The sequence below is a fragment of the Salvelinus sp. IW2-2015 genome, linkage group LG31 (genome assembly GCF_002910315.2).
Source record: "Salvelinus sp. IW2-2015 linkage group LG31, ASM291031v2, whole genome shotgun sequence".
Classification (NCBI taxonomy): Eukaryota; Metazoa; Chordata; class Actinopteri; order Salmoniformes; family Salmonidae; genus Salvelinus; species Salvelinus sp. IW2-2015.
In genome coordinates this window covers 3,186,434-3,213,757 of record NC_036870.1, presented here as the reverse complement: position 1 = coordinate 3,213,757, position 27,324 = coordinate 3,186,434, and the positions used below count along the sequence as shown (strand labels likewise).

Sequence of the window (27,324 nt, the reverse complement as noted above, 5' to 3'; positions counted from 1 at the left end):
TTTTTTTTGTCTTTCTCTCTTAGGGCTCGTCATCTTCCGGTCGGTCCCGTAGTGTCTCCCTCCTGCCAGCCTCCTCCTCGCCTGGTACCCAGAGGCGCTTGGCGTGTCTGGGCACACCCAGCAACATCGTGACCATCACCCACCACAAGTCCCCAGCCGCTGCCCGACGGGCCAAAAACCAGTTACCTGGCAGACTGCTGGAGGTCAAAGAGGTGGGTGGAACCTGGAACTGTCCCTCTCTGATGACATCGTCATGGATTCATTGATTATTCATTGTTGTAGACGCTAGGCAGACCTTCTGCCAAATTCATCCCGATTTCAGACAGATTGGAGTCATGGAGTTTGGATTTTTAAATGAACTATTTCCACATTATGGAATATTTCTGTTCAAAGTACATGACCCAGTCATTTCAAGTTGATATTGACCCCAACACACTCTTGTTTCAATACTGCACTCTATCCCATGTCCTATGCATTCAGTGTTTCTGACAACCCTCTGGTGGGCCATTGGTGCAGTGAGTTCATAAAATATTTTTGGGCCTGGGCATTTGACCCGATCAACATTGACTGCACTGCTCGTTATGTCTGTAGCTTGATCTGGCTTTGCGTTTCTCTGTATACATCCATACTGCTTAACATGGCATGCGACAAACGGGAAATCGAGCTAATAGGCGAGCTAATGTTGTACCTATGGAGTGAAGTCTGAACTAGAGAGAGGTGGTGTGTCTTTATGTTCTACATTCTGTAAGGGGCATTATAGCAGTAACTCCAGTTTTTGCTAAAATGGTTGAATAACCAACTGCAGAATTTGGCATTGATTTGCATAAACATTTTGAGACTGAAACTGCCCTTCGAATTCTTCCTCCAAAACTGATCAGTCTGTACTTAGCTCCTTTTTTTGCATGTCTTACTGAAGATTACTGAATGTAAGTACATTATTTACCTTCAGAGGGGAATGTATCAAACCAGTTGCCGTGATAAAAGTTTATTTGTCGTTGTGCACTCTCCTCAAACGATAGCGTGGTATTTTTTTTCACTCATAGCTATTGTAAATTGGACACTTCTGTTACAATGACAAGAATTGAAGCTTTCTGGAAAGTTGGCTGTTACTRACAACGTCATTCTAGTCACATTAGCGCACGTCAGCAACAACCGTCCCGGTGTAGGAACACCCATCCCGTAGAGGTTTTTAAACCAGACTGAACACACTGTGAACGCGGCGCTCAATCTGGGTTAACCAGGCTATTGTTCATATGCATTCATTCATAAATGTAAGCGTTTGCCTTTTAAAACGACTGATTTTTTTGTAACCTTCCTGTATAGCCTGACTGCAGTTGCTTATAGGGATTTATTGAAAAAGATTACGCTATACTGTACTACAGGCCAGAGACGGCAGATTGGAATCTCGATTGTCTTGACACTTTTAGCTGAGCAGTCGCCTCATTCACAACTTTTGTTTAGTTAGTCCTAGCGGTCTAGTCTTGTTCCTGCTATTGTCAGTGGGCTGTGTACTTGTCTGCTGAATTATTATATAGATAAGATGACTTGAACACATTTTCAGCTGATGGAAAGAATTCTCAAAGTGATGACAGTGTATTCTTCTATCCATCAGAGATAAGCTGTTTTTCCTCTAAGCTTTGAAATAAAGGAGGCCTATTTTTGTTCATTATTATTATGTCTTTGCCCTGAAATATTCGCAGGTTAGCATTTTTCGTCGTGAATCTTGTTCTGGAGCCAGCTCTGCGTAGTTGTCACTAGCTGGCACAGCCACAAAGTCCTCAAATCTGATTTGAACCCGAACCTTAACCACACTGCTAACCCTAATGCCTAACCCTAACCTTAAATGAAGACCAAAAAGCTAAAAAAATTAATAAATCATGAACTTTTACAATATAACCAATTTTGACTTTGCTGCTGGCCTATCTAAGGGGAAATCGCTCAGTTCTGCCTCCAGGACAAGACTCGTGACAATAAACGTCAACCTGCGAAATATTCGGCCTTGGACWATTACAGCTTTAGACACCGTCAGCAACCGAAGCTGGTGCAGACTAGAGTTGTCTTTGACTTTGAGGCCTGGTGTATGGAGTATTGGCAGTGGACACACTTGTGTGCTGTACCATTGCCTCTGTCGGACATTGCCTTCCAGGAATGGGTGAAGGGCTGAACATTAGTTCCATTAGTTACTGTACATCTAAAGCCAAGCTTCCTGCCATCCAGGATGGACCTCTATACCAGGCGATGTCAGAGGAAGGCCCTAAAAATAGTCATAGACTGTTCTCTCTGCTACCGCACGGCAAGCGGTACCAGAGCGCCAAGTCTAGGTCCATGAGGCTTCTTAACAGCTTCTACCCTCAAGCCATAAGACTCCTGAACATCTAATCTAATTTGCATTGCCCCCACCTGCCTCTTTTACACTGCTGCCACTCTGTTATTATCTATGCATAGTCACTTTAATAACTCTACCTACATGTACTGTGCATATTACCTCGACTAACCGGTGCCCCCATACATTGACTCTGTACCGGTACTCACTGTATATAGCCTCGCTATTGTTATTTTACTGCTGCTCTTTAATTATGTGTTACTTTTATTTCTTATTTTTGTAGGTATTTTGTCTTAAAACTGCATTGTTGGTTATAGGCTTGTAAGTAAGCATTTCACTGTAAGGTGAAATGCTGTATTCAGCGCATGTGACAAATAAAATGTTATTTGATTTTACTGATGGCTCTACATGGCACAAATAACAACATTTTTGTCCGTTCTGGATAAAGGACATGGTGGTCAGAACTTCTCATTCCTGCTGTAGCTACCGGACACTGTATCAATGCACAGGTATGGAAGCCAACAACAAAGGCTGCTCTCTTTGAGGTTCTGCTTCTGGAACAAGGTGGCTTTGTCCAGGTTCTCAGAAACATGGAACTCTGAAAGGGCATTGGTGAAAAGTACACCGGCTTGCAGGGTAGCGTGTAATCAAAACTCAGCTGAGGAATTGGATCACCGAACACCACAAGGACTCCGCTAGGGAATATGAACAGACGGAGACATTTTACCAGGCTCCCCATGAAACTATAGCTCGGGTGTTTTTCTTTAATGAATGCATTTTTCTACTTGTGATTCAAARAACACTGCCAGGTTATTGACATTCTTGGAAGAATTAAACACTTTCGTGAAGCTTTTGATAAGATCATTTGTGCCTGGCTGATTTCAAGTCGTTAGATTCCCCATTCAGATCAGATTCATACGCTGTGTCAATCTTCACACTGAGAATGACTTAAAAAAAAAAACTGAGATCTTCTCTGAAAATAGGATGTCTAAAAAAACATTGACAGAAAAACGACTTCAGGAGTGGCAACATTTCTCACCATTTGGAAAGTAGACMTGTCACCTGAAATGAACCCAGAGTGATTTGAGTCAATATCAAGCAGATGGTTTGACTGTTAAATAACCCAAACACTCATTTGGGGCCATCTCTGAATTTGGACTTGGATTATAGGAAACTGAGTTGTCTTTCTTTTTTCTATGTTGTTTCAAGCTTGTGCTAACCTGCATTCTGCCCAAAATGAGCCTGGTTACATTTCCCTTTTTTCCATGACCTGATTTACATCCCCTCCCTCCCAGAGGTTTGGTAGGTTGTAGAGGTAGACTGCTGCTTAGTATAGTAGTTAACTTAAAATGACACAACGACTAGGTTCCAGTTTAACAACGTCACGTGTAGATAAACTCAGAATTGAACCAATGGAAAATCGATCAAGCCAATAGACGATTGCAGAATCCACCGTTTTTCCACCTGTACTCTGCACTTTGTTGTACCAGTAGAGTGATTTATCTGCCAGGCCATACACACACTTTTTTTTTGTTTCCACAGTGTTCCTTCGCTCGTAGCTTCAGGCGGCGCTCGGATGTGAATGTCCCTTGACAGCTCTGTTCCCTGCAAAAATGCAGATTTGATGTCTATGGAATGAAGTGTCCATTTTTTTCTGGCAGATCACTGAGGCGCATGTCGGTAAGGCTCTTGGGAGTTCTTTAGCAGCCAGCTCCTCAACCTCTAGCCACTAGATGTGCTTTTGGCATTATTCCAGTTAAGGATTCTTTAAGGGTACACACCCACCTTGTTGAGACACATTTTTGGCCATTGCCTTTGACTTCCTCAAACATTAAATTTTTCCTCCAATTACTGAGCTTATCTAGTTTAGCTGAGTCAAATGACATGTTCTTTGTTTTAAGTACATCATTTTGAATGTCATTCTGATTTTCCATTAGTTCAATTCAGAGATGATCTACAAGTGACAGGTCAGCTGACCCTGTTGTACCAGAAAGTGTAGCTGGTTCAGAGTACTGCAAGTTGGACCAGTTCTGGTGTTTTCCTTCCTGCTCGTCCAATGACGGTTMCTGTGTGTGGAATACCACTTTCTCTGTCCATGTATTTAACAGTTTGTCCAGTTTTCAGATTGGAACAACCATGCTGTCTTAACACATGTGGCTGTTGTTGAATGTTTTCCTTATTTGAACGCTCAACAGTATTACCTGTGTCATGGTTGAAGGTCCCTGCTCCATTTCCTGTGTCAGTTTCAGTGTCCATATCATTGGATGCGACATCTGGTAGGTTTGTGTCTGTTACTGTGTCCTTTTTGTCATTTTCATTAGGAGGCTGATTCTCAGCAACAGCCCCTCCGTCTTGTTGGTCATTTACTTTCCGCAATCTTGAGTGATGCACCCTGACAATGGTGCCTCCGTGCCTCACAAATATCACCACACCATCCTTTGTACTCTTGACAGTCAACTCGTTTGTAGTACACTTTGTTTTCAGTCTCGTACTTCTCATTGGTGGGTCGTAGCTGTTTACGCAGAGCCCTGCGAATTCTCTCTGAGCACTCTGCTTCAGTGAACGCTTTTCTCGCTGCATGTAGTGCTGAAAGGTGCTGTCCCATCCATGCACTCACACTGTTCCCTTCTAGTTCTGTTGACTTGTCAACCAGTACAGAGGGAAGATTAGGGTTCTGCCCCAACACTAGTTGGTGTGGGCTGTAACCATGAACATTGTGCATTGKGTTTTTTGCCATCAAAGCCCAATCTAGGGCTGTTTTCCAGTCACATCCATTGTCTTGCTTCACTTTTTGTGAGTGTTTGATTGTCTCTCCAGAAGTCCATTGCTCTATGGACTGTATGCAGCAGTTGTCTTTACTTCCATGTTGAATTTCTCAGCCATTTCTCTTATTTCATTGTTATTTAATTCTCCTCCATTGTAACTGTACAATTTCTGGGGCGGGTCATGCACACTTATCCAGGAATGAATTAAGTGCTTGATGATTTCACTGGGCTTCTTTGTATTCACAATGCTCCCAGTACTGAAGCATATGATTTGGTCAATTATGTGAAAGTACCACACACTATGTCCTATCTCATGTAGATCTACAGCTACTGTTTCATCGTWCTTGGAAGCCAGTGGCAAACCAACAGCTGGTCTGGGCTTAGGTATGCTGTATTTCTGGCATGTCTCAACACTGTTAAATATCTGCCGTAGAATGGAAATACACTCGTCATTATTCCTAGAACTGCTGAGTAATTTCTGAACTCTGTCAACTGTAGCATGTCCAAACTGTTTGTGACGTTTTTAAAAAACTTTGTTTTTCCTCTGTCACTGTCAGAAGCTCCATGTGCTCTGTTTCCATCAGAATCAAATTTTTACTTAGACTCTGATGTCTTTGTCAAAAATGTTTACACAATAGTGGCCTGAGGTAGTAAGTTGAAGGGTCACTGGTTGTTTAAACATCGCTGTACTAGACATCATTTTTTTATGTCTAGGACAGCCCCTGCCTTCTTGAGGGAAGCTTTGCTTAATAGTACGGGGATACAGTGGCTCGTGAAAGTATTCACCCCCTTTGGCATTTTTCTTATTTTGTTGCCTTGTAACCTGGAATTAAAATGGATTTTGGGGGGGGTTGTATCATTTCATTTACACAARATGCCTACCACTTTGAAGATACAAAATAGTTTTTATTGTGAAACAAACAAGAAAAAAGAAGAAAAAAAAACAGTACTTGGGCGTGCATAACTATTCACCCCCAAAAGTCAATACTTTGTAGAGCCARCTTTTGCAGCAATTACAGCTACATGTCTCTTGTCTCTCTTCTCTATAAGCTTGGCACATCTAGCCACTGGGATTTTTGCCCATTCTTCAAGGCAAAACTGCTCCAGCTRCTTCAAGTTGGATGGGTTCTGTGCTGTATACAATGCTTTGTAACTATTTAATCTTTAAGCAATCTTTAAGTCATACCACAGATTCTCAATTGGATTGAGGTCTGGGCTTTGACTAGGCCATTCCAAGACATTTTAAATGTTTCATCTTAAACCACRCGAGTGTTGCTTTAGTAGTATGCTTAGGGTCATTGTCCTGCTGGAAGGTGAACCTCRGTCCCAGTCTCAAATCTCTGGAAGATTGAAACAGGTTTCCCTCAAGAATTTCTCTGTATTTAGCGCRGTCCACCATTCCTTCAGTTCTGACCAGTTTCCCAGGCCCTGCCAATGAAAAACATCCCCACAGCATGATGCTGCCACCACCATGCTTCACTTTTGGGATGYTATTCTCGGGGTGATMAGAGGTGTTGTGTTTGCGCCAGACATAGTGTTTTCCTTGATGGCCAAAAAGCTACATTTTAGTCTCATCTGACCAGAGTACCTTCTTCCATATGTTTGGGGAGTCTRCCACATGCCTTTTGGCAAACACCAAACGTGTTTGCTTATTTATTTTCTTTAAGCAATGGCTTTTTTCTGGCCACTCTTCTGTAAAGTCCAGCTCTGTGGAGTGTACGGCTTAAATTGGTCCTATGGACAGATACTCCAATCTCCGATGTGGAGCTTTGCAGCTCCTTCGGGGTTATCTTTGGTCTCTTTTGTTGCCTCTCTGATTAATGCCCTCCTTGCCTAGTCCGTGAGTTTTGGCGGGCGGCCCTCTCTTGGCAGGTTTGTGTGGRGCCATATTCTATAATGGATTTAATGGTGCTACGTGGGATATTCAAAGTTTCTGATATTTTTTTATAACCCAACCCTTATCTGTACATCTCCACAACTTTGTCCCTGACCTGTTTGGAGAGCTCCTTGGTCTTCATGGTGCCGCTTGCTTAGTAGTGTTGCAGACTCTGGGGCCTTTCAGAACAGGTTCATAAATACTGAGATCATGTGARGGATCATGTGACACTTAGATTGCACAGAGGTGGACTTTATTTAACTAATTATGTGACTTCTGAAGGTAATTGGTTGCACCAGATCTTATTTAGGGGTTTCATAGGAAAGGGGGTGAATATATATGCACGCACCATTTTTATGTTTCAAATAAATAAATACAATTTTAAACAAATGTTTTTGTTTCACTTCACCAATTTGGACTATTTTGTGTATGTCCATTACATTAAATCCAAATAAAATCTATTTAAATTAGAGGTTGTAACGCAACAAAATAGGAAAAASGCCAAGGGSTATGAATATTTTTGCAAGGCACTGTATCTGCAGGMACCACCTCTGTTTCAATGAAACACTTAGTCTGACCAATTTTTGCTGGTATCTTGACTCTCTTGGTAGAATGGACGATTCTACCGTCTCCAAATGTCAGCTCTATTGCTTGGTGTGTCAATCATATTTTGTAGTGCTTTCATATTTAGTTCACTGACATAGTTATCAAGCCATTTTGCACCACACAATGTGCGTGTACATGCAGTATCAATCACAGTAGATCAATTGATTCAACTTGAAGATTCTCAGATCAGAAGAAACAGAAGCAGTTTATTTATTTATTTATTTTATTTACCGTTATTTTACAGGTAAGTGACTGAAGAACACCTTTCATTTGCAGCAACGACCTGGGGAATAGTTTACAGGGAAGGAGGGGATGAATGAGCCAATTTAAAACTGGGATATTAGGTGGACCAGATGGGTTGAGCCAGATTGGGAATTTAGCCAGACACCGGTTAACACCCCTACTCTACGATAAGTCCAATGGGATCTTTAAGACCTCAGAGAGTCAGGGACACCGTTTAACTTCCCAGCCGAAGACGCAACCCTACACAGGGCAGTGTCCCCAATCACTGCCCTGGGCATGGGATATGTGTTAACCAAGGAAAGAGTGCCTCCTACTGGCCCTCCAACACCACTCCAGCAGGATCTGGTCGTTCCCATCCAGGGACTGACCAGGACCGACCCGTGCGTTAGCTCAGAAGTAAGCCAAACATGGTATTGCAGGGGGTGATGCTGCTGGCAACATTTACACTGTGTTTACGTTTTCCTCTGTTGTTTAACTTGTTCATCTTTATGAGGACAGGGGGGTTTGAGGACGTGGGGGGGTGTGGGGTGGGGGGGAGGGGGGGGGCTGTGGTGGTTGTGGTTGGGGGGTGGGGGGAGGGGGGGGGGGGGGGTGGGGGCATGGGGGGGGGGGGTGAGGGGAGGTGGGTGGGTGGTCGTGGGGGGGGTGGGTGGGGGGGGGGGTGGATCTTTACCCAATGGTGCTTTGACAAATAGCACTTTCTTTTTAAATATTTTTATTATTTTTATTATAATTTTACCCCCTTTTCTCCCAATTTTCGTGGTATCCAATCGCTAGTAATTACTATCTTGTCTCATCGCACAACTCCCGTACGGCTCGGGAGAGACGAGGTCGAAAGCCATGCGTCCCCGAAGCACAACCCAACCAAGCCGCACTGCTTTTAACACAGCGCGCCTCCAACCCGGAAGCCAGCCGCACCTGGCCAACCCGGAAACACTGTGCACCTGGCCCCCTCGGTTAGCGCGCACTGCGCCCGGCCCGCCACAGGAGTCGCTGGAGCGCGATGGGACAAGGATATCCCTACCGGCCAAACCCTCCCTAACCCGGACGACGCTAGGCCAATTGTGCGTCGTCCCACGGACCTCCCAGTCGCGGCCGGCTGCGACAGAGCCTGGGCGCGAACCCAGAGACTCTGGTGGCGCAGCTAGCGCTGCGATGCAGTGCCCTAGACCACTGCGCCACCCGGGAGGCCCCAAATAGCACATTTTGATCTCCTTCCATASCTGTCCAGTGGATTTGTGCCGGGCAATGGCGCCCTCTTCTGGTTGTCTTGACAACGTGATTTGTTGGCGCCTTTTCTCTGCTGCTCAYTGTAATATGCTGCGTCACTCACTTGCACTCTGTTATTGGCGCGACACCAAAAAATGTTTTTAGTGCCAACTTCATTGAAGCAAATGTCAGCACAGTACAAGCAGTCAAAGCCAACTGTTTCTCCCTACCATCCAGACAGGCGGTATCTAGCAACTTGAAAGCTAACACTGCATCCGGGAGAACCATGTCGTACTTACGCATTCTATTGTACCTCTGTTCGAAATCAGTTATGTATTCCGTCATTGCAACCCAAAATGTCTCAAGTAACTCTGTCAAAGTTTGATTATGCCTCGTAGACACGGTCTTTCTCTTCTTTAAGAAATACAGAATKCAGTGCTCTGATCAAAGTTCCCATACCGTCATCCTTGTTCAAATCCTCCACGGATATTTCCAGTGCTGTATCTCTCGCTCGTCCCTCGAGCGATAATACCACCGCAAGTGCTCGCTTTTTCACGTCCAGATTAGTAACGCGTGTCCAGATCCCAAGTTCATTTTCCCAACTTTCGTACGACCTCTTCTCGTCGAAGCGAGGTGGCACATTGTAGTTATTAGCCACCCTCTGCTACCAAAGTTGACTTAAAATGACACGACGACTAGGTTCCAGTTTAACAACGTTTACTAAACCGTATTTTCACAAAACATGGTTGCCATTGCACTCTGACCTGGTCCATCAACAGTGAGACTACCACCAGGCGTACTAATAACAGAGTGACAGCACCGTAGTGACAGAAATATAGGGATACTTAAAACATGAACTTAACAGGTAGTGAGTAGCTGTGAACGTGTGGGTTGTCGTAGTAGACTCGGGCTGTAATATTTCACACCCCGGGGAATCTCCACGTGATCAAACCTCTGCTCAGTCTCATGGAAACACAGCACACCAACACTCACCGGGTGTCGAAACCCAAACCCAACAGCCCCTGATGAAATCCATCACATCCTCCATGTGAACACCGGGAATGTTGCCTCTCACTCGCAGGTTCCATCCACCATCCGACCAGCTCAGAAACTAGACCACATGACTCCAGCAGTGCTGCCTGTCACAACCGGCTGATGTGAACCCATCAGACGCCTGGACTCACTGAATAGCGCAGCACCACTGGGCATTTAGACATCCACGGCTCAAAGGTTCAGTCAGGTCAGGCTATTTCTATACTCATTGTCTCTCCAGTGGGAAATGAGGGGAGGCAGTTTATCTCTGCCTAGTGTCTACCTCTACACTGGCTGCCATTTTGAACCACGCTATTTTAGTTTGTCCACTCTCTGTGGACCCTCTATTCCTTTGCTCTGGAGTCTTAAGACAAGTAGATTTAATGTGTATACAAAGCATATATATATATATATATATATATATATATATATATAATAGAACTCACTGGGAATCGTCAGTGTGTGCGTGTCACCATTTTGAAGGATGTTCAAGCTCGTGACAGTTTTCCAGTAAAGGAGGCTGGTCCCTGACAGAGGAAGACTGTGGCCTAATTCAGTCAGGCTATCTCTACTGATGGGCTGTCTGTCTCTTTCTCTCTCTAAGTCAAGGTTGTGTTGAATCAACCGTGAGTGTGAAGTCTCACGTCTGCCATCTGAGAGGGATTTGTTTTTAGATTCTACTGCAGCGTACTGTATTGGGCCTGTCTCTTATACACATCTAGATGTGTATAAGAGACAGGCTCTCTCGCTCGCTCTCTCGCGCGCTCTCTCGCTCTCTCTCTCTCTCTCTCTCTCGCTCTCTCTCTCGCTCTCTCTCTCGCTCTCTCTCTCGCTCTCTCTCTCGCTCTCTCTCTCTCTCTCTCTCTCGCTCTCTCTCTCTCTCTCTCGCTCTCTCGCTCTCTCTCTCTCTCTGGAGGTGTTTCTATGTAAAAGACCACAGCTGTCTGAGGTCTCAAACTTGACTGAGTGTAAAGGCGACGGGTTGTTAACAACAAAAAGGTGTGTGTGTGCTGCCCATGGCGTGGGGCTCTACACACTCAGCCCATGTTAAGCCTAGTGAAAATGATAGGACACAGGGCCTCTGTCTGAATGGTGGGATGGATGAGAGTTGTGGACTGATCCACTGAGCTGCAGCTACTTCAGTCACATATACGGACGGACCTGTTGGGGGTCAGTCCGGTAACAGTTGCTTGTGTTTTTGAAGGAGAACGTAAAATTGCAGTGCAGTCCCAATAGAAAAMCATTTAGTCACTTGATTTTAATTGTAGTGTTTGATGTACAAAATCTCTCGACGATACGAAATATCACCAGAGGCTAGTCCTATCAATAACATCCCATTTGTTCTGTTTGCATTGTAGTTTGATTAGCTACGTATTCCGCATCAAGGGAAGTACCACAGATATACCACTGACTGTAATGGTTCTCACTGAATCTGTCAGTCAGCAAAACAACGTGCCATTTGAAGACTGGGCTGCTGTGTGTTTTGGATTATTCATTAACTGAACATAGCTGTCATCAAGACAAAGGGWGGCTACTTTGAAGATGAAATATATTTTGGTTTGTTTAAACACTTTTTTTGTGTTATTTCATAGTTTTGATGTCTTCACTATTATTCTACAATGTAGAAAATAGTACAAKATGTAAGAAAAKCCCTTGAATGAGTAGGTGTGTCCAAACCTTTGACTGGTAATGTACAGTACATGTAAACAGGGGTGGAAAGTGACTGGTAGCAGGAATATAAATACTTATGGTAATATACTAGTGGTAATACAGTGCCTTCAGAAAGTATMCARACCCCTTGACATATTCCATATTTTGTTGCGTTAGACTGAATTCAAAATGGATTACATGTATTTTTTTGTTCACCCARGTACACATAATATCCCATAATGACAAAGTGAAAACAGGTTTTTAGAAATGTCGGCAAATTTATTGAAAATGAAAGTATTCACACCCCTGAGTCAATATATGTTAGAATCACCTTTGGCAGCSAGTCTTTCTGGGTAAGATCCTAACAGCTTTGCACACATTACACATGAAAATCCAATGACAAGCATAGCCATAACATGATGCAGCCACCACCATGTTTGAACATTTGAAGAGTGGTACTCAGTGATGTGTTGTGTTGGAATTGCCCCAAACATACCGTTTTGTATTTAGGACATAAAGTACATTTCTTTCTCACATTTTTAGCAGTTTTACTTTATTGCAAATCAGATGCATGTTAAGTAATATTTGTTATTCTGTACAGGCTTTCTTCTTTCCACTCTGTCATTTAGGTTAGTATTGTGGAGTAACTARAATGTTGTTGYTCCATCCTCAGTTTTCTCCTATCACAGCCATTACACTCTATAAAGTCACCGTTGGCCTCATGGTGAAATCCCTGAGTGGTTTCCGTACTCTCCGGCAACTGAMTTAGGAATGATGCCTGTATCTTTGTAGTGAAAACTTCACCATCCTCAAGGGGATATTCAATGTCTGCTTTTTAAAATGTTGTACCCATCTACTAATGGGTGCCCTTCTTTGCGAGGCGTTGGAGAACGTCCCTGGTCTTTGTGGTTGAATCTGTTTTGAAATTCACTCCTCAACTGAGGGACCTTACAAAGTATTATTTGACTTGTTTACTCCTGAACTAATTTAGGCTCGCCATATCAAAGGGGTTGAATATTTGTTGACTGAAGACCTTTCTCAATTGAATCCATTTTAAATTCAGGCCGTAAAACAACAAAATGTGGAAAAAGTCAAGGGGTGTGAATACTTTCTGAATGAAATGTGAATACTGTACATGTAAACAAGAGTAATAGTGACCAGTAGCAGGATAAAACAGATACCCAGAGAGTAGCTGCTAGCTAGAATTGGCACTATGGTTTACAGGCTTTTCATGTCATTTTCAGCCTCCCAGAGGTGAGTCATACAAGGGTCCAGCCCCAAATGATGAATCTATGACACATGGAGAAAATCATAATACCTTTTTTGAGTTCCTCAYTAATTAGTCGAAACGCATTTATTTTATTCAATTCATAAGGAATGATTCATGTTAACTTCATATTTGAATAACTATTCCTTTAACATTTTCGACGTACCGAGGCGGTTGTCGCTTCATTCACACAGAATGTCCATTAGCTAGTTATTTAGCAACATCCGGCATATTCTGGCAAGTTCTTTTTTTTCCCCCCGAGCATGTGGCAATGCTAACWGAAATACACTAGGCTGATTCGTAGCCTCCTTTTTTTGAGTGAGAGATTTCCCTAGGTAAAGTGTGTTGTCTGCTGCCCTGGCATTCTCAGGGTCACGGTGAGGTCAGTGCATCTGTTTCTCGGGGAGTTTGATCAGCTGCAGCCGTTCCCACAGAAACTAAAATGTAACATGGGGAGAGAAGGTGGATGCAGAACACGTATTCCACATAATCATCTGTTCATATCTGTCAAATATAACCCCTTCAACTTTTAGTCGTTGATAAAGTTGGCAGCTAAGGTTGAAGAGTGGTAGCTAAAGTTTAYGAGGTACATGTATGAGTCAATGTATTGGATCTGAATGTGAAAGTTACTCTGAAAAAGTGGGTTCATTAGTTCATGATAATAAGGTCACTATTGGTGTCAATGAGTATGCTGTTGAATTCAAACATATGATTTCACTATATACAGTTGAAGTTTGAAATTTACATACACTCAGGTTGGAGTCATTCAAACTCGTTTTTCAACCACTRCACACATTTCTTGTTAACAAACTATAGTTTTGGCAAGTCMGTTAGGACATCTACTTTGTGCATGACACGTAATTTTTCCAACAACTGTTTACAGACAGATTATTTCACTTATAATTCACTGTATCACAATTCCAGRGGGTCAGAAGTTTACATACACTAAGTTGKTTGTGCATTTAAACAGCTTGGAAAATTCCAGAAAATGATGTCATGGCTTTAGAAGCTTCGGATAGGKTAATTGGCATAATTTGAGTCAGTTGGAGGTGTACCTGTAGATGTATTTCAAGGCCTACCTTCAAACTCATTGCCTCTTTGCTTAACATCATGGGAAAATAAAAATAAATCAGCCAAGACCTCAGAATGAAAATTGTAGACCTCCACAAGTCTGGTTCATCCAGCAATTTCCAAATGCCTGAAGGTTCCACGTTCATCTGTACAAACAATAGTACGCAAGTATAAACACCATGGGACCGCGCAGCCGTCATACCGCTCAAGAAGGAGACTCGTTCTGTCTCCTAGAGATGAACGTACTTTGGTGCGGAAAGTGCAAATCAATCCCAGAACAACAGCAAAGGACCTTGTGAAGATGCTGGAGGAAACAGGTACAAAAGTATCTATATCCACAGTAAAAACGAGTCCTATATCGACATAACCTGAAAGGCCGCTCAGCAAGGAAGAAGCCACTGTTCCAAAACCGCCATAAAAAAAGCTAGACTACGGTTTGCAACAGCACATGGGGACAAAGATCGTACTTTTTGGAGAAATGTCCTCTGGTCTGATGAAACAAAAATAGAACTGTTTGGCCATAATGACCATCGTTATGTTTGGAGAAAAAGGGGGGAAGCTTGCAAGCCGAAGAACACCATCCCAACCGTGAAGCGTGGGGGTGGCAGCATCATGTTGTGGGGGTGCTTTGCTGCAGGAGGAACTGGTGTACTTCATGAAGGAGGAAAATTCCGTGGATATGTTGAAGCAACATCTCAAGACATCAGTCAGGAAGTTTAAAGTTTGGTCACAAATGGGTCTTCCAAATGGACAATGACCCCAAGCATACTTCCATAGTTGTGGCAAAATGGCTTAAGGACAACAAAGTCAAGGTATTGGAGTGGCCATCACAAAGCCCTGACCTCAATCCCATAGAACATTTGTGGGCAGAACTGAAAAAGCGTGTGTGAGCAGGGAGGCCTACAAACCTGACTCAGTTACACCAGCTCTGTCAGGAGGAATGGGCCAAAATTCACCCAACTTATTGTGGGAAGCTTGTGGAAGGCTACCRGAAARGTTTGACCCAAGTTAAACAATTTAAAGGCAATGCTACCAAATACTAATTGAGTGTATGTAAACTTCTGACCCACTGGGAATGTGYTGAAAGAAATAAAAGCMYAAATAAATAATTCTCTCTACTATTATTCTGACATTTCACATTCTTAAAATAAAGTGGTSATCCTAACCTAAGACAGGGAATTTTTACTATCATTAAATGTCAGGAATTGTGAAAAACTGAMTTTAAATGTATTTGGCTAAGGTGTATGTAAACTTCCGACTTCAACTGTGTATATATATATATAAAAAAAGTTTACTTCTATTTTCTCCAACACCCTCACTCATATTTGAAATTGACCCACACCCTCTAACCCTGTCCTGTCCTCCCTCAGGTCATGAGCCAAGCAGAGTGTCAACAGAAGAACCTGGTCCAGTCCATCGAGTCCCTCCCCACGCGAGGACCCCTTTCCTGCCTGGACCAGGACCTCCTGCTCCTCAAAGCCACGTCGGCTGCAACCATGAGCTGCCTGGGAGAATGCCTGAARATCCTGCAACAGACTCAGACCCACAGCCAGCCCCAGGCCTCCCAGCCCAACCACACCTGCGGTCCCTCCTCCGGTGAGTCCGCCACAGGKATCCCCCACCCCGTCTCCCCTCAGACCCCGACAGCAGCTGCAAGGGCCTTAAAAGGAGAACATCGTTCTGAGAGAAGCCTTACTTGGCATACTGACTAGATCCATGAGAGAAAATCTGGTACTTACAGGTATCCAAGAGAAAGAAGGAGAAGTTCCTGAATCTGTAGTTCCCGAAGGAATTTGCAGAACGGTGTAAAGTTCTGTACCCAATTTTCTAGGAAAATAGATTGAAAGGGAAATGTGTAGCTCTCGTGGTCGATAAACTGTATATTGATAACCAGTTGTTCAGAGACACAAACACCACTCCGTGGCTATTCTAAAAATTACAAAGTTCTCATAGAGGAGGCAAATAACGAAACACACAATTCTAGCTCTGTTACGGATTGTAATAATATATATATCTTTTCTCTCTATCTTCAAATATAACTAATTGGAACACAAAAGCACATTCAACATGGCAGAGATAAAAACACAGCAGACAGAATGTACAGTATGTGTGGATGTATTGAGATGGATGGTGTGGTGTGTGTTTAAGTGAATGAGAAAGGAAATAGTTGCATATCCCAGAACCAATGTATGTCTGTGAGCAGGGGTTGTGAGAGAGCTTTCAATGTTGTGCAGATGAGGGATATAAACTCAGCAAAAAAGAAATGTCCACTCACTGTCAACTGCGTTTATTTTCAGCAAACTTAACATGTGTAAATATTTGTATGAACATAACAAAATTCAACAACTGAGACCATAAACTGAACAAGTTCCACAGACATGTGACTAACAGAAATTGAATAATGTGTCCCTGAACAAAGGGGGGGCCAAAATCAAAGGAACAGTCAGTATCTGGTGTGGCCACCAGCTGCATTATGTACTGCAGTGCATCTCCTCCTCATGGACTGCATGAGATTTGCCAGTTCTTGCTGTAAGATTTTACCCCACTCTTCCACCAAGGCACCTGCAAGTTCCCGGACATTTCTGGGGGAATGGCCCTAGCCCTCCGATCTAACAGGTCCCAGACATGCTCAATGGGATTGCGATCCGGGCTCTTTGCTGGCCATGGCAGAACACTGACATTCCTGTCTTGCAGGAAATCACGCACAGAACGAGCAGTATGGCTCGTGGCATTGTCATGCTGGAGGGTCATGCCTGCAGGAAGGGTACCACGTGAGGGAGGAGGATGTCTTCCCTGTAACACACAGCGTTGAGATTGCCTGCAATGACAACAAGCTCAGTCCGATGATGCTGTGACACACCGCCCCAGACCATAACGGACCCTCCACCTCCAAATCGATCCCGCTCCAGAGTACAGGCCTCGGTGTAACGCTCATTCCTTTGACGATAAACGCAAATCCGACCATCACCCCCCTGGTGAGACAAAACCGTGATTCTTCAGTGAAGAGCACTTTTTGCCAGTCCTGTCTGGTCCAGCGACGGTGGGTTTGGTGTGCCCTTAGGTGACGTGCCGGTGATGTCTGGTGAGGACTCCTTACAACATGCCTACAGCCCTCAGTCCAATCTCTCAGACTATTGCGGACAGGTCTGAGCACTGATGGAGGGATTGTGCGTTCTTGGTGTAACCGGCAGTTGTTGTTGCCATCCTGTAACCTGTCGCCGCAGGTGTGATGTTCGGATGTACGATCCTCGTGCAGGTTGTTGTTACTCATGGTCTGCCACTGCGAGGACGATCAGCTGTCCGTCCTGTTTCCCTGTAGCGTTGTCTTAGGCATCTCACAGTACGGACTTTGCAATTTCTTGCCCTGACCACATCTTGCAGCCCTCATGCCTCCTTGCAGCATGCCTAAGGCACGTTCAGCCAGATGAGCAGGGACCTTGGACAGTCTTTCTTTTGGTGTTTTTCACCAAAAGAAAGATGAAAGGCCTCTTTAGTCTCCTACGTTTTCAGACATGTGACCTTAATTGCCTACCGGTCTGTAAGCTGTTAGTGTCTTAACGACCGTTCCACAGGTGCATGTTCATTAATTGGTTATGGTTCATTGAACAAGCATGGGAAACGGTGTTTAAACCCTTTACAACACATATGTCAGAGTCAAGGCCCGGAGTGGCCGCGAGAAGGTTTTTTACGGCCCCTGGGATGATCTTGATTTATTATTAGAACCGGCCCGCAGACCGCAGCAAGCGGCAGCCCGCAGATCTTTTAACACGCACCAATACTACATTTCCCACAATGCAACGTGACGCACCGAGCAGTAGGCGCTTCATTTCAATATTTATTGCACAGCAGTCGTCAGCATCACAGTAAAATAACTTTCAGATACCCATCAAAAATGGCAAAACGGAAGGTGGACACTGAGAACCGGGGGTTTTCAAACAAGGTGGAGTCGGAGTATATGTTCACGGAGGTAGCTGGAAAACCTGTGTGTCTTCTGTGTGGAGAAAGTGTGGCGGGACTGAAAGAGTATAATCTGAGACGACATTATGAAACGAAACACGCGGACAAAAACAAGAATATGGACATGGAACAAGGCTACAAAAGGCAGAGGAATTAAAACGAGGCCTCAAATCTCGACAGGCTTTTTCAAAAAAGCCAAATCAACCAAGGCCAGGCTGCTGTCAAGGCCAGTTTTATTTTGGCAGAAGAGATCGCTAAATCAGCCGGCCATTTACGGAGGGGGATTTCATCAAAAACTGCATGATTAAAGTTTGTGACGAAGTTTGCCCAGAAAAAAGGCAACTCTTTTTAAATGTGAGTCTGAGCAGAAACACCATTGCCGAGAGAGTAGACCAGTTGTCCATCAATCTAAAAGAGCAGCTTGTGAAAAAGGGAAAAGATTTCATTGCATATTCCTTGGCTGTGGATGAGAGCACCGACATTTCTGACATTGCCCAGTTGTCAATTTTCATCCGCGGAGTGGACTCCAGCCTAAGCGTGACAGAGAGTTGTTTGGCTTACGTCCTATGCATGGCACAACTACGGGGCATGATTTGATGAAGAGGTGTCAAGATGTGAATGAGATGGAGCTGCCTTGGGAAAAACTCGTGGGTTGACAACGACGGAGCACCTGCGATGTGTGGACACAGGAGCGGACTGGTGGCGAAGATACGGGAAAAGATGCAAGAAGGAAAACGCGACAGGTGAGCTGACAGCTTATCATTGTATCATACACCAGGAAGCGTTGTGCGGTAAAGCCTTGAAAATGGAGCATGTAATGAGCATCATCACGCGCACAGTTAACTTTATCAGAGCCAAAGGTTTGAATCACCGCCAGTTCAAGGCATTTCTGACGGAGTTAGAAACGGAGCAATGGTGATTTGCCTTATCACACAGAGGTGCGATGGCTAAGCCAGGGAAAGGTGCTTCAAAAGATGTTTCGAGCTTCGTGAAGGAGATTTGTCTGTTCTGGACAGCAAAGGGAAAGACACAACACAACTCCGAGACGAAATGTTTCTGTGTGAAATGGCTTTTTCTGTGTGACATTACGAGTCATCTGAATGCAATGAACTTGCAGCTGCAGGGTCGGGATCATGTCATCTCTGATATGTACAGTACAGTGAAGGCATTTAAAACCAACTGACTCTGTGGGAGACGCAGATGCGGAAAGAAAATTTGAGCCACTTTCCCAGCTGCCAGACCATGAAAGAGAAGCTCTCTACCAGTGCGTTCCCGAGCGCACAGTTGGCTGATAAATAGGTATGCTTGCCGCTGACTTTCGACGCCGATTTGCTGACTTTGAAGCACAAAAAAGCAGGTTGGAACTGCTCGGTAACCCATTTGCTGTTGACGTGGAAAGCTCACCACCAAACCTCCAAATGGAGTTGATTGACCTCCAATGCAATGATGCACTGAGGCAAAATATGCGGCAGTGGGTGCTGCGGAGTTCGCCCGTTTCCTCCCCGACACAATGCCCCAGCTGCGCATCCAGGCTGCTCAACGTTGTCTATGTTTGGCAGCACATACCTGTGTGAACACTGTTTTCTTTGATGAACCTGAACAAAACATCACACAGAAGTCGACTTACTGCTGAACACCTCCACTCAATTCTGAGGATTTCCTCAGCTCAGAGCCTTACCCGAACATTGATGAACTTGTGGAAAAGATGGGACACCACCAAGTATCACCCTCAACCTCAAACAAGTGAACATTACTGTGCAATCACATATTTAGAGTTTTACTCAGTTCAAGTTTAAAAGTTAAAGTTTAATATTTGTTTTCACTGCATGTTACTTCTCCTTAAACAAAGTGTTGTTTTTGATTAATAGATTTTTGCACTTTATTTTATTGTATTTCAATCAATTATATTTTAAAAATATTTCAGTTGAGTGGATGATAGAAATTGCTATTATTGTTTTTTTCTTTGAAGTAAATTTAGCCCACTTTTGCTAAAATAGAAAATATAGCTACTGATGTGCCTTGAATACCGGTTTCTTTCATTTAATGTTCATGTTATGGGATTTTTTATAAAGGAAATTTGTCTTTTGTGTCTGTTGAAAATTAAGATTACTGACAGAGCCATAAGAAAATATTGCTTTATTTATCTGATCATATTGGAATATATTTGTTAGGTTTTCAGTAGGTTCAATTAGGTTCACTAGACTATATGCGTCATTTAAAATTTTTTCAATGAACATTCGAACAGTCCGGCCTCGCTTGTAGCTAAATTTTTTATTTGCCCTCCGTCCATTTGACTTTGACACCCTGCTTTACAATGAAGATCTGTGAAGTTATTTGGATTTTACATTTTAGTTTACTTTTTATAATGATTTATACATCTTATTTATTTATTGCCCTATCATGGTGGAACAGCTTTTTAAAATAAATTATACATCTCATTTATTTATTGTCCTATCATGGGGACTACATTTATAAAATAATTATACATCGAATGTATTATTTATGGTCCTATGTTGATGGAACGGTCCACAACCCTATACCCTAGACACCCACCTGAATGACCCAGATACTAAGGAGAAGCCCCTATCTGTTTTATGGCCTGCTGTAAGCAGCCTGTATGCAGCCAAACTGCGGTCAGAGACCTAGAGCAGCACGGCCCCCTCAAAGATTCTGAGCCTGCCTGGCAGGACAAAGCCAAAGCCCCCTGAAGGGAGAGCATAATATACAAGGAAATTCTCAAAACTGCTAATGAGAACCTTGACGACCTTGTACCTAGCCGGTGGGGATTCCGATGGGGTGCCCCCAACCAGGCAGTGGCAGTGCTGGCAACACTAGCTGCAGTAACCCATGGGGAGGGGGGTCACACTTGGACATTCAGAGAGGGGGCATATTATTGTGACCCTGGTGGCACAAAATCAAAGGTCTGACTGTACGGAGATGCTTGGGAATATGGTCACTACGGGGGACCATATTGTGGGTGTTTCAGGGGAAGGGTGTATATCTGACCTTCATCTAGGACGTGACAATGGTTAATCAAATCTCCCCACTTCTGCCCATTTTTTTGCTCTGTTTTGCAGGCCTTCTCATACAGCTGCAACTGTATATGCATTCGTAAATCAAGACCTTTCTTGAGTTGGGCTCTGGGATGGTGCAACTGTTGAGTCTATGGTTGTTGTGGGGGAAAGGGGTTGAGTGTGTGTGTGTGTATCCCACAACTGTTGCGAGGGAGTAAAAGATGTTATGGACAATATAGGATGAGTCACAATAATTGTTTGCTATAATAATAATTGCTTGCAATAATGTTCATTTAATGTTGTAAATGACTATTGTAGCTGGAAACGGCAGAATAAAAAAACAAAAGAAGGAATTTCTACATAGGCCCATTATCAGCAACCATCACTCCTGTGTTCCAATGGCACGTTGTGTTAGATAATACAAGTTTATCATTTTAAAAGGCTAATTGATCAGAAAACCCTTTTGCAATTATGTTAGCACAGCTGAAAACTGTTGTACTGATTAAAGAAGCAATACAACTGGCCTTCCACTTAAGTCAAATTTTGCGTTGACGTCATTGGAAGACTAACCGAACATTCGGAAGTTAGGATTCGCCCATTCCAGAAAACCTTCCAGCTTTTCACATTTTTCTCCTAGTTCAGGATCAGTTTCGGGTTTTAAATACATGGTTATATTTGACATAAGGTTGGGGTTGAGCTGACCCTAGAGCAGTACTTATATCTTCTCTTCTGGTGTTCTTATGGATGTCCCAGCAGCCACCCTGCCCTGTACGTCAGACAGGGGGTGGTGTGGGACCGCCAGGCCGCAAGTACAAACCCGTTTCTTTCCACTGCCTTGCTCACAATGCGTCGTCTTGTGGGGGACCTGCTGTGCCTCTGCTCCGGCATGAACCCCCCCCACTCACTGAGTTGTTTTGAGTGTTGGGGTGTTCGGTTTAAGGGTCTCTAGGGTGAAGGTGGCACTGGCATGGATCTTTTCCAGATTTGGACTGTGGCACACTGGCATTGGAGTGTTGGGGGGGGGCAACATCCATTCCACACTGTCCTGAGCCAACCCTTGCAACAGCCACTGCATGGGCAGGGTCATATTGTTGCATGGCGCCTGAAAAGCGTCAAGCACGAGGTCGGACCACAAATTGGCTGACTGGCACGGTCCCTCCGGGTCCCCCCCTTAGAAATCTATTTGGCACTGTGAGTACTGTATGCCTGGAGCTTTTTAAAGGTCTTTGTGAAACTTCCGGAAATCCTGTACTTTCTATTGGGTGGCCTACTGAGTGATGTCATGGAGGAGCTGGCTGCTCGTTGCTTTCTTGGWTCTCATGCTCCCACTTCTAAACAGCTTGCTGATGGCCCATTTGAAATGCTTAACGTGGAGCGTTTCCTTTTTGGAGATCAAAATCCATGAAATGAATTGCCTTGCCAAGAGTTTTATTTTATCCCCATCGTGAAATAACTAGCAAATGTGCGATGTCTCCAAATGGTACTAGGGGCAAATCAAGTGGCATTTCACACAAATGAATGAGAGGGCTGAGTGTTTGAGACTTCTTTCCTGTATGGGAGGTGGGGAGGAGGGAGAATGTGTCTGTTACTTGAACTCTGTGAAGGGTTTATTTGGGCTGCGATCTGAGGTGCAGTTAACTCTAATGAACTTATCCTCGGCAGCACAGGTAACTCTGGGTCTTCCTTTCCTGTGGCGGTCCTCATGAGAGCCAGTAAAGCGGCACAAATGAGGAGCATTGAGGTCGCAGCCCTGAAATGGAAGATAAAGCCATTTTGAAAAGCATAATGTAGTGCATGAACGTTTTTCCGTACAACACCCCTGGCCTGCAGCGTAACCCTGTTCACACGCATGCCTGTTTTCATTGACGCGCTCTCTTTTTTAGGTGCTTCTTCTGCTTTTGGCGGTGCGTCATCTTCATTGTGTGACCATCACTAAAGCTCACGGCTATTCAGTGACAGCCACTGGATATCATCCAGAATTGATCAGGGAGGACAAATTGATTCATTCCTGGCACGAGAAAATGTATTTTCTTTCCCCAAAAGAATGGACAACTGCAGTGATTAATTTTTGTCCTCCCCTACAATCTCTCTCTCACTCTCATGATCTACTTGAATAACTGCTCGTAGAATAACAGCCCGAATTGCATCACGTATAACAAATGTTTTATGTTCTTACAGAGGACATTTCATTAGTTCCTTCACTTCTTATTTTTGGATCCTTTTTACAAATATACATTTATTTTAACTACAGACTAAATAGGTAGAGAAAATGCAACAAAGCAGGGGACCTCAGCAATGCAAAATGCTGGACCTCCGCAGTGCTGCCACTCGTTATACGGTACTCTCTCATGTGCATGCATTTTTAAATGGAGGATACCATTAGCTACAGTAGGGGGTTTGAGGCCCAGAGTACTGAGGGCTCTGCCTGCCAGATCAACAGAAGCCTGCATGGAGGGCAGTGTCAAAGCAGTCTGACACCCTGGGTACCTTCGCCAGTCGACTCGGCTCAACTGGACCATCAATAATGGATACGAGAGAGTAGAGAGACGAAGGTGCATTAGAGTTAACCCAATTTGAAATGGGGGAGGAATGGAAATTTGGAAACGGTCCTCAGCAGCACTCTACTTACAGGGTCTTGATCGCATGGACTTGCATTAGGTAGGCCGCAGCCTGCGCTTGGGCTCACCCTACGAGATAAGTAGCTGAACTTGCGTGGGTGTACACTAGTTATAGACCGGAAGTCATGTGACTTGACCGATCACGTGTCAAGGTGGGCACTGCAGAGCTTAGCCATCTCAACAGACACTCTTTGTAGGGTCTTTTCATTTGGTGGGTTATTTGTGCTCATCAAAATGGTTAAACAACTGAAACGGTCCCATGCCGCTGGTCGATCACGTTACAAAGATTTGGCCATACACGTACAGGTGGGCACTGAATGACATGCAGGGGGAAGTGGAACAAATTGAATACACGGGTTACAGTTACCTCCCTCTCCATTTCTAGTCCTTGATATCTGGGAAGTCGTGACTTGTATTAACAAGCGAGAAAAATAAAATCGCCTCATCATGGGCACAAACACGACACAACGACATCTTGATCACAGTTGACAGTTTCCATAACTTGTTCATATCCTAAATGTATTCACATCAAACACATTTACAAATTACCAGTCGTTTTCAGACAAATTTCTGTCCGAATGCATTGTTCCATTTTGATTCTTCCTATCGTTTTGGAAACTGCTCACTCTCGTCCCCGAGTGGAAGAATGTGATTGTTGTTCTATTCTCTCGTTCCTTTCCCATATTCTATTGCCTCATTGCAGCAGTCCTGTAAYTTGTCTTCGATTTCAATTAGACGTGTCATGGAAAGACACAAAACACCGTGTCAAAGGAAAGACCATGGCCTTCAGATTTAATAGTGCTACAAAAGAAAACGTTCTCACAAAATAGTAGCAACAAAAGAATTAGACTGGTGACCCTCAGGACAATGATTCCTCACCAGTCCTGCAGGCTCTTTCAGATTGTTTCTCATTTCCAGCTCTGAACACTTACCCGTTTTTGAGTCATAGATTCTGCAAGTCAGAGCRGCAAGTCCATCGTCCGTATACTCTCACAAACACTCAGATTCCATTTCCTGTTGTCTCTGTGTGCTCGATCACCCTCATAATTCTATTGGATATCTATCTCCGTAGTTTTTTGGTTTAAAAATMTAATTAAAAGCTTATCTGATTTCCAAAGAAAATAGAGAATGATGTGGATAGTTCACTGCTATACACACCTTTTCTATTCGTATACTGTCTATACACAGCATTATATACTGTATAAGTAAATCAATATACACTGAGTGTACAACACATTAGGACCACCTTCCTAATATTGAGTTGCACCCCCTTTTGCCCTCAAAACAGCCTCAATTCGTTYGGGCYTGGACTCTGCAAGGTGTTGAAAGCGTTCCACAGGGATGCTGGCCCATGTTGACTCCAAATGTTCCCACAGTTGTGTCAAGTTGGCTGGATGCCTTTTGGGTGGTGGACCATTCTTGATACACACGGGAAACTGTTGAGCGTGAAAAACCCAGCAGCGTTGCAGTTCTTGACACACTCAAACCGGTGCGCCTGGCACCTCCTACCYTACCCTGTTCAAAGGCACTTAAATCTGTTGTCTTGCCCATTCTCCCTCTGAATGGCACAAATACACAATCCATGTCTCAATTGTCTCAAGGCTTAAAAATGCTTCTTTAACCTGTCTCCTCCCCTTCATCTACACTGATTGAAATGGATTTAACAAGTGACATCAATAAGGAATCATAGACTGACCAGGGAAATCCTAATGTTTTTTACACTCGGTGTAAGTCAATCAATACCAGGTGTCCCTAATGGTTTTTTACACTCGGTGTAAGTCAATCAATACGGATCAATGAAGCTTGAGATCTGGCCAAAGGCTCATAGATCCCAGCTGTCAGTGTACCCCCCCTGAACGTGGTCTGAAATAAGTTGGTTCTGACCCTCTCTAATGCTCCCTTTGCAGATGGTGTTCCTGGTTGGACTGTACCAAATTCACCCTCGGGGGAGCAACTGAAGAACGGTGGCCCGACCCCTCTACGCTCTGCAGAGCCCTCCCCAGCCCTCAGGAAAAAAAGCCCTGCCCATGGTGCTGAGGTAAGGGGATAACTCCTTTTTCCGCTTTCTCTCTCATTATCTCTCGATCTCGTTCTCATTATCTCTTTCTCTCTCTCGCTCTGTGTAAATCATAATTACTCTCCATGTGCAGTAAACTCACCTATTAGGATGTCCCTGTGCATCTCTGTACACATGTTTTTGTCATGTGGTGCTTTTAAACAGCATCTTTAAAAAATTCTGAGTATGTCCCCACCCTATCTTAGTCATGTCCTGCGTCAGAGCAAGGAGTAGAAATACAGTCTCAGAGAATCTGCTGTGTAGTGGGTCCCAGAGACAACTAGAGCCATGATAAATGTTTAAAGAAGTGTTGTGACTTTAATTTCATTAATTTGGTGACTGTTATTTATCTAATCAACTAACTTTGTTTAATAGTTATGCGATTTAAATGAATCATCTAACAATTAACTTATTAGGAATTGGGGCACCACGAGAGCGGTTCTTTAAAAAGTTACCATCTCCCAAATTAAATTCTAAACGTCTTTACCTATCACATCCATAAACAGTCAATGGATTAATTATAACCTCGTATCATGTCATCATTCTGAACAGTTGTAACCTGCATCTGTAAAAAACACAGCCTTACTTATGATTCAGTACTACACAAATTGGTTTAATTATTTATTTACTAGCTAACTAAATGGTAACACAGGATAAACATGCACACTTAATACATTAAATCAGGTCCCTAGCGCACTGACACAATATGGCGGCATGTTACAAAAAAAGATGGGGAGGGCAAGAGAGAGGGACAGAGACATAATACTTTGATACATTTAGAAACTACTCTCACAGTAATCATATACTTTGCACACGAACCACAGCCCGTTTGGAGTAAGAAATCATGAATGTATTTACGTATAAATGTCTTGGTTCGTGGTGTAGTCCTGAACAGAACTACAGAGTTGATTTCCCTTCCATTCGCTCTTGAAGCTGCCTCTTTGAAGATAGGCTAGCCAGCCGTGTCGATGGTTCCCATTGGGTGATGAGAGTAGCGTACTCTGCTGATTTGAGAAGAATAGTAGAATGGTCCCATTTAAGTTCAGTGATTGTCCGGGAGGTGACTATCATCTCTACCTCGTTGAGATTTCAGAGTTCAAACCACTTTGGATGTGAGCTGCAGCTCGACGCCTTTCTAGTCTGATATGTTAATTCTTAACCCATTGTTTTATACAGTTCATTCAGAAGGGGAAGTTTGTGAGGCTGACACGCTCTGACCTCACTCAAGGGGCGGTGACTACTCACTTGTACACATTTCCTCTTATAGTTTCTAAGATTTACATCCCTCTCAACAAAAACACTTCCATCATATTTCATACATAACATAGAGGATATTGTGCATTGTATTCTATTGTGTATATTTTTCAAGTTACAGTATTTCCTCTATAACATTTTTAATGACATCACAAAATAACAACTAAAATGACATTATTATTCTTTAGATCGCCTCTGACCATTCCCCACGTTCTATGTTAGAAATATTGTTACAGTATTTGCTTTAGAACATGTTATAGTTTCAGAGGAAAATGTCCGTGTAGACAAAGGCACATTCCTGTTTGAATTTGGAGAGGGAGATAGCTGAATGTTCTAATCATTGATTTACAACGGGGTGTGAACGGTCAACCCCCCCCCCCCCC

General features: G+C 43.6%; 1 protein-coding gene across 1 annotated transcript in view; it reads left to right on the top strand.

Annotated features, from left to right (window-relative positions):
* The window catches only part of LOC111955453 (oxysterol-binding protein-related protein 10), a 136,565-nt gene that overhangs the window by 68,352 nt on the left and 40,889 nt on the right, over positions 1 to 27,324 (top strand). The window contains exons 5-7 of the mRNA XM_070436443.1: positions 24 to 212; positions 15,413 to 15,638; positions 25,539 to 25,669. Coding sequence (XP_070292544.1) covers positions 24 to 212; positions 15,413 to 15,638; positions 25,539 to 25,669 — 546 coding nt within the window. The remainder of the gene's footprint in view (positions 1 to 23; positions 213 to 15,412; positions 15,639 to 25,538; positions 25,670 to 27,324) is intronic.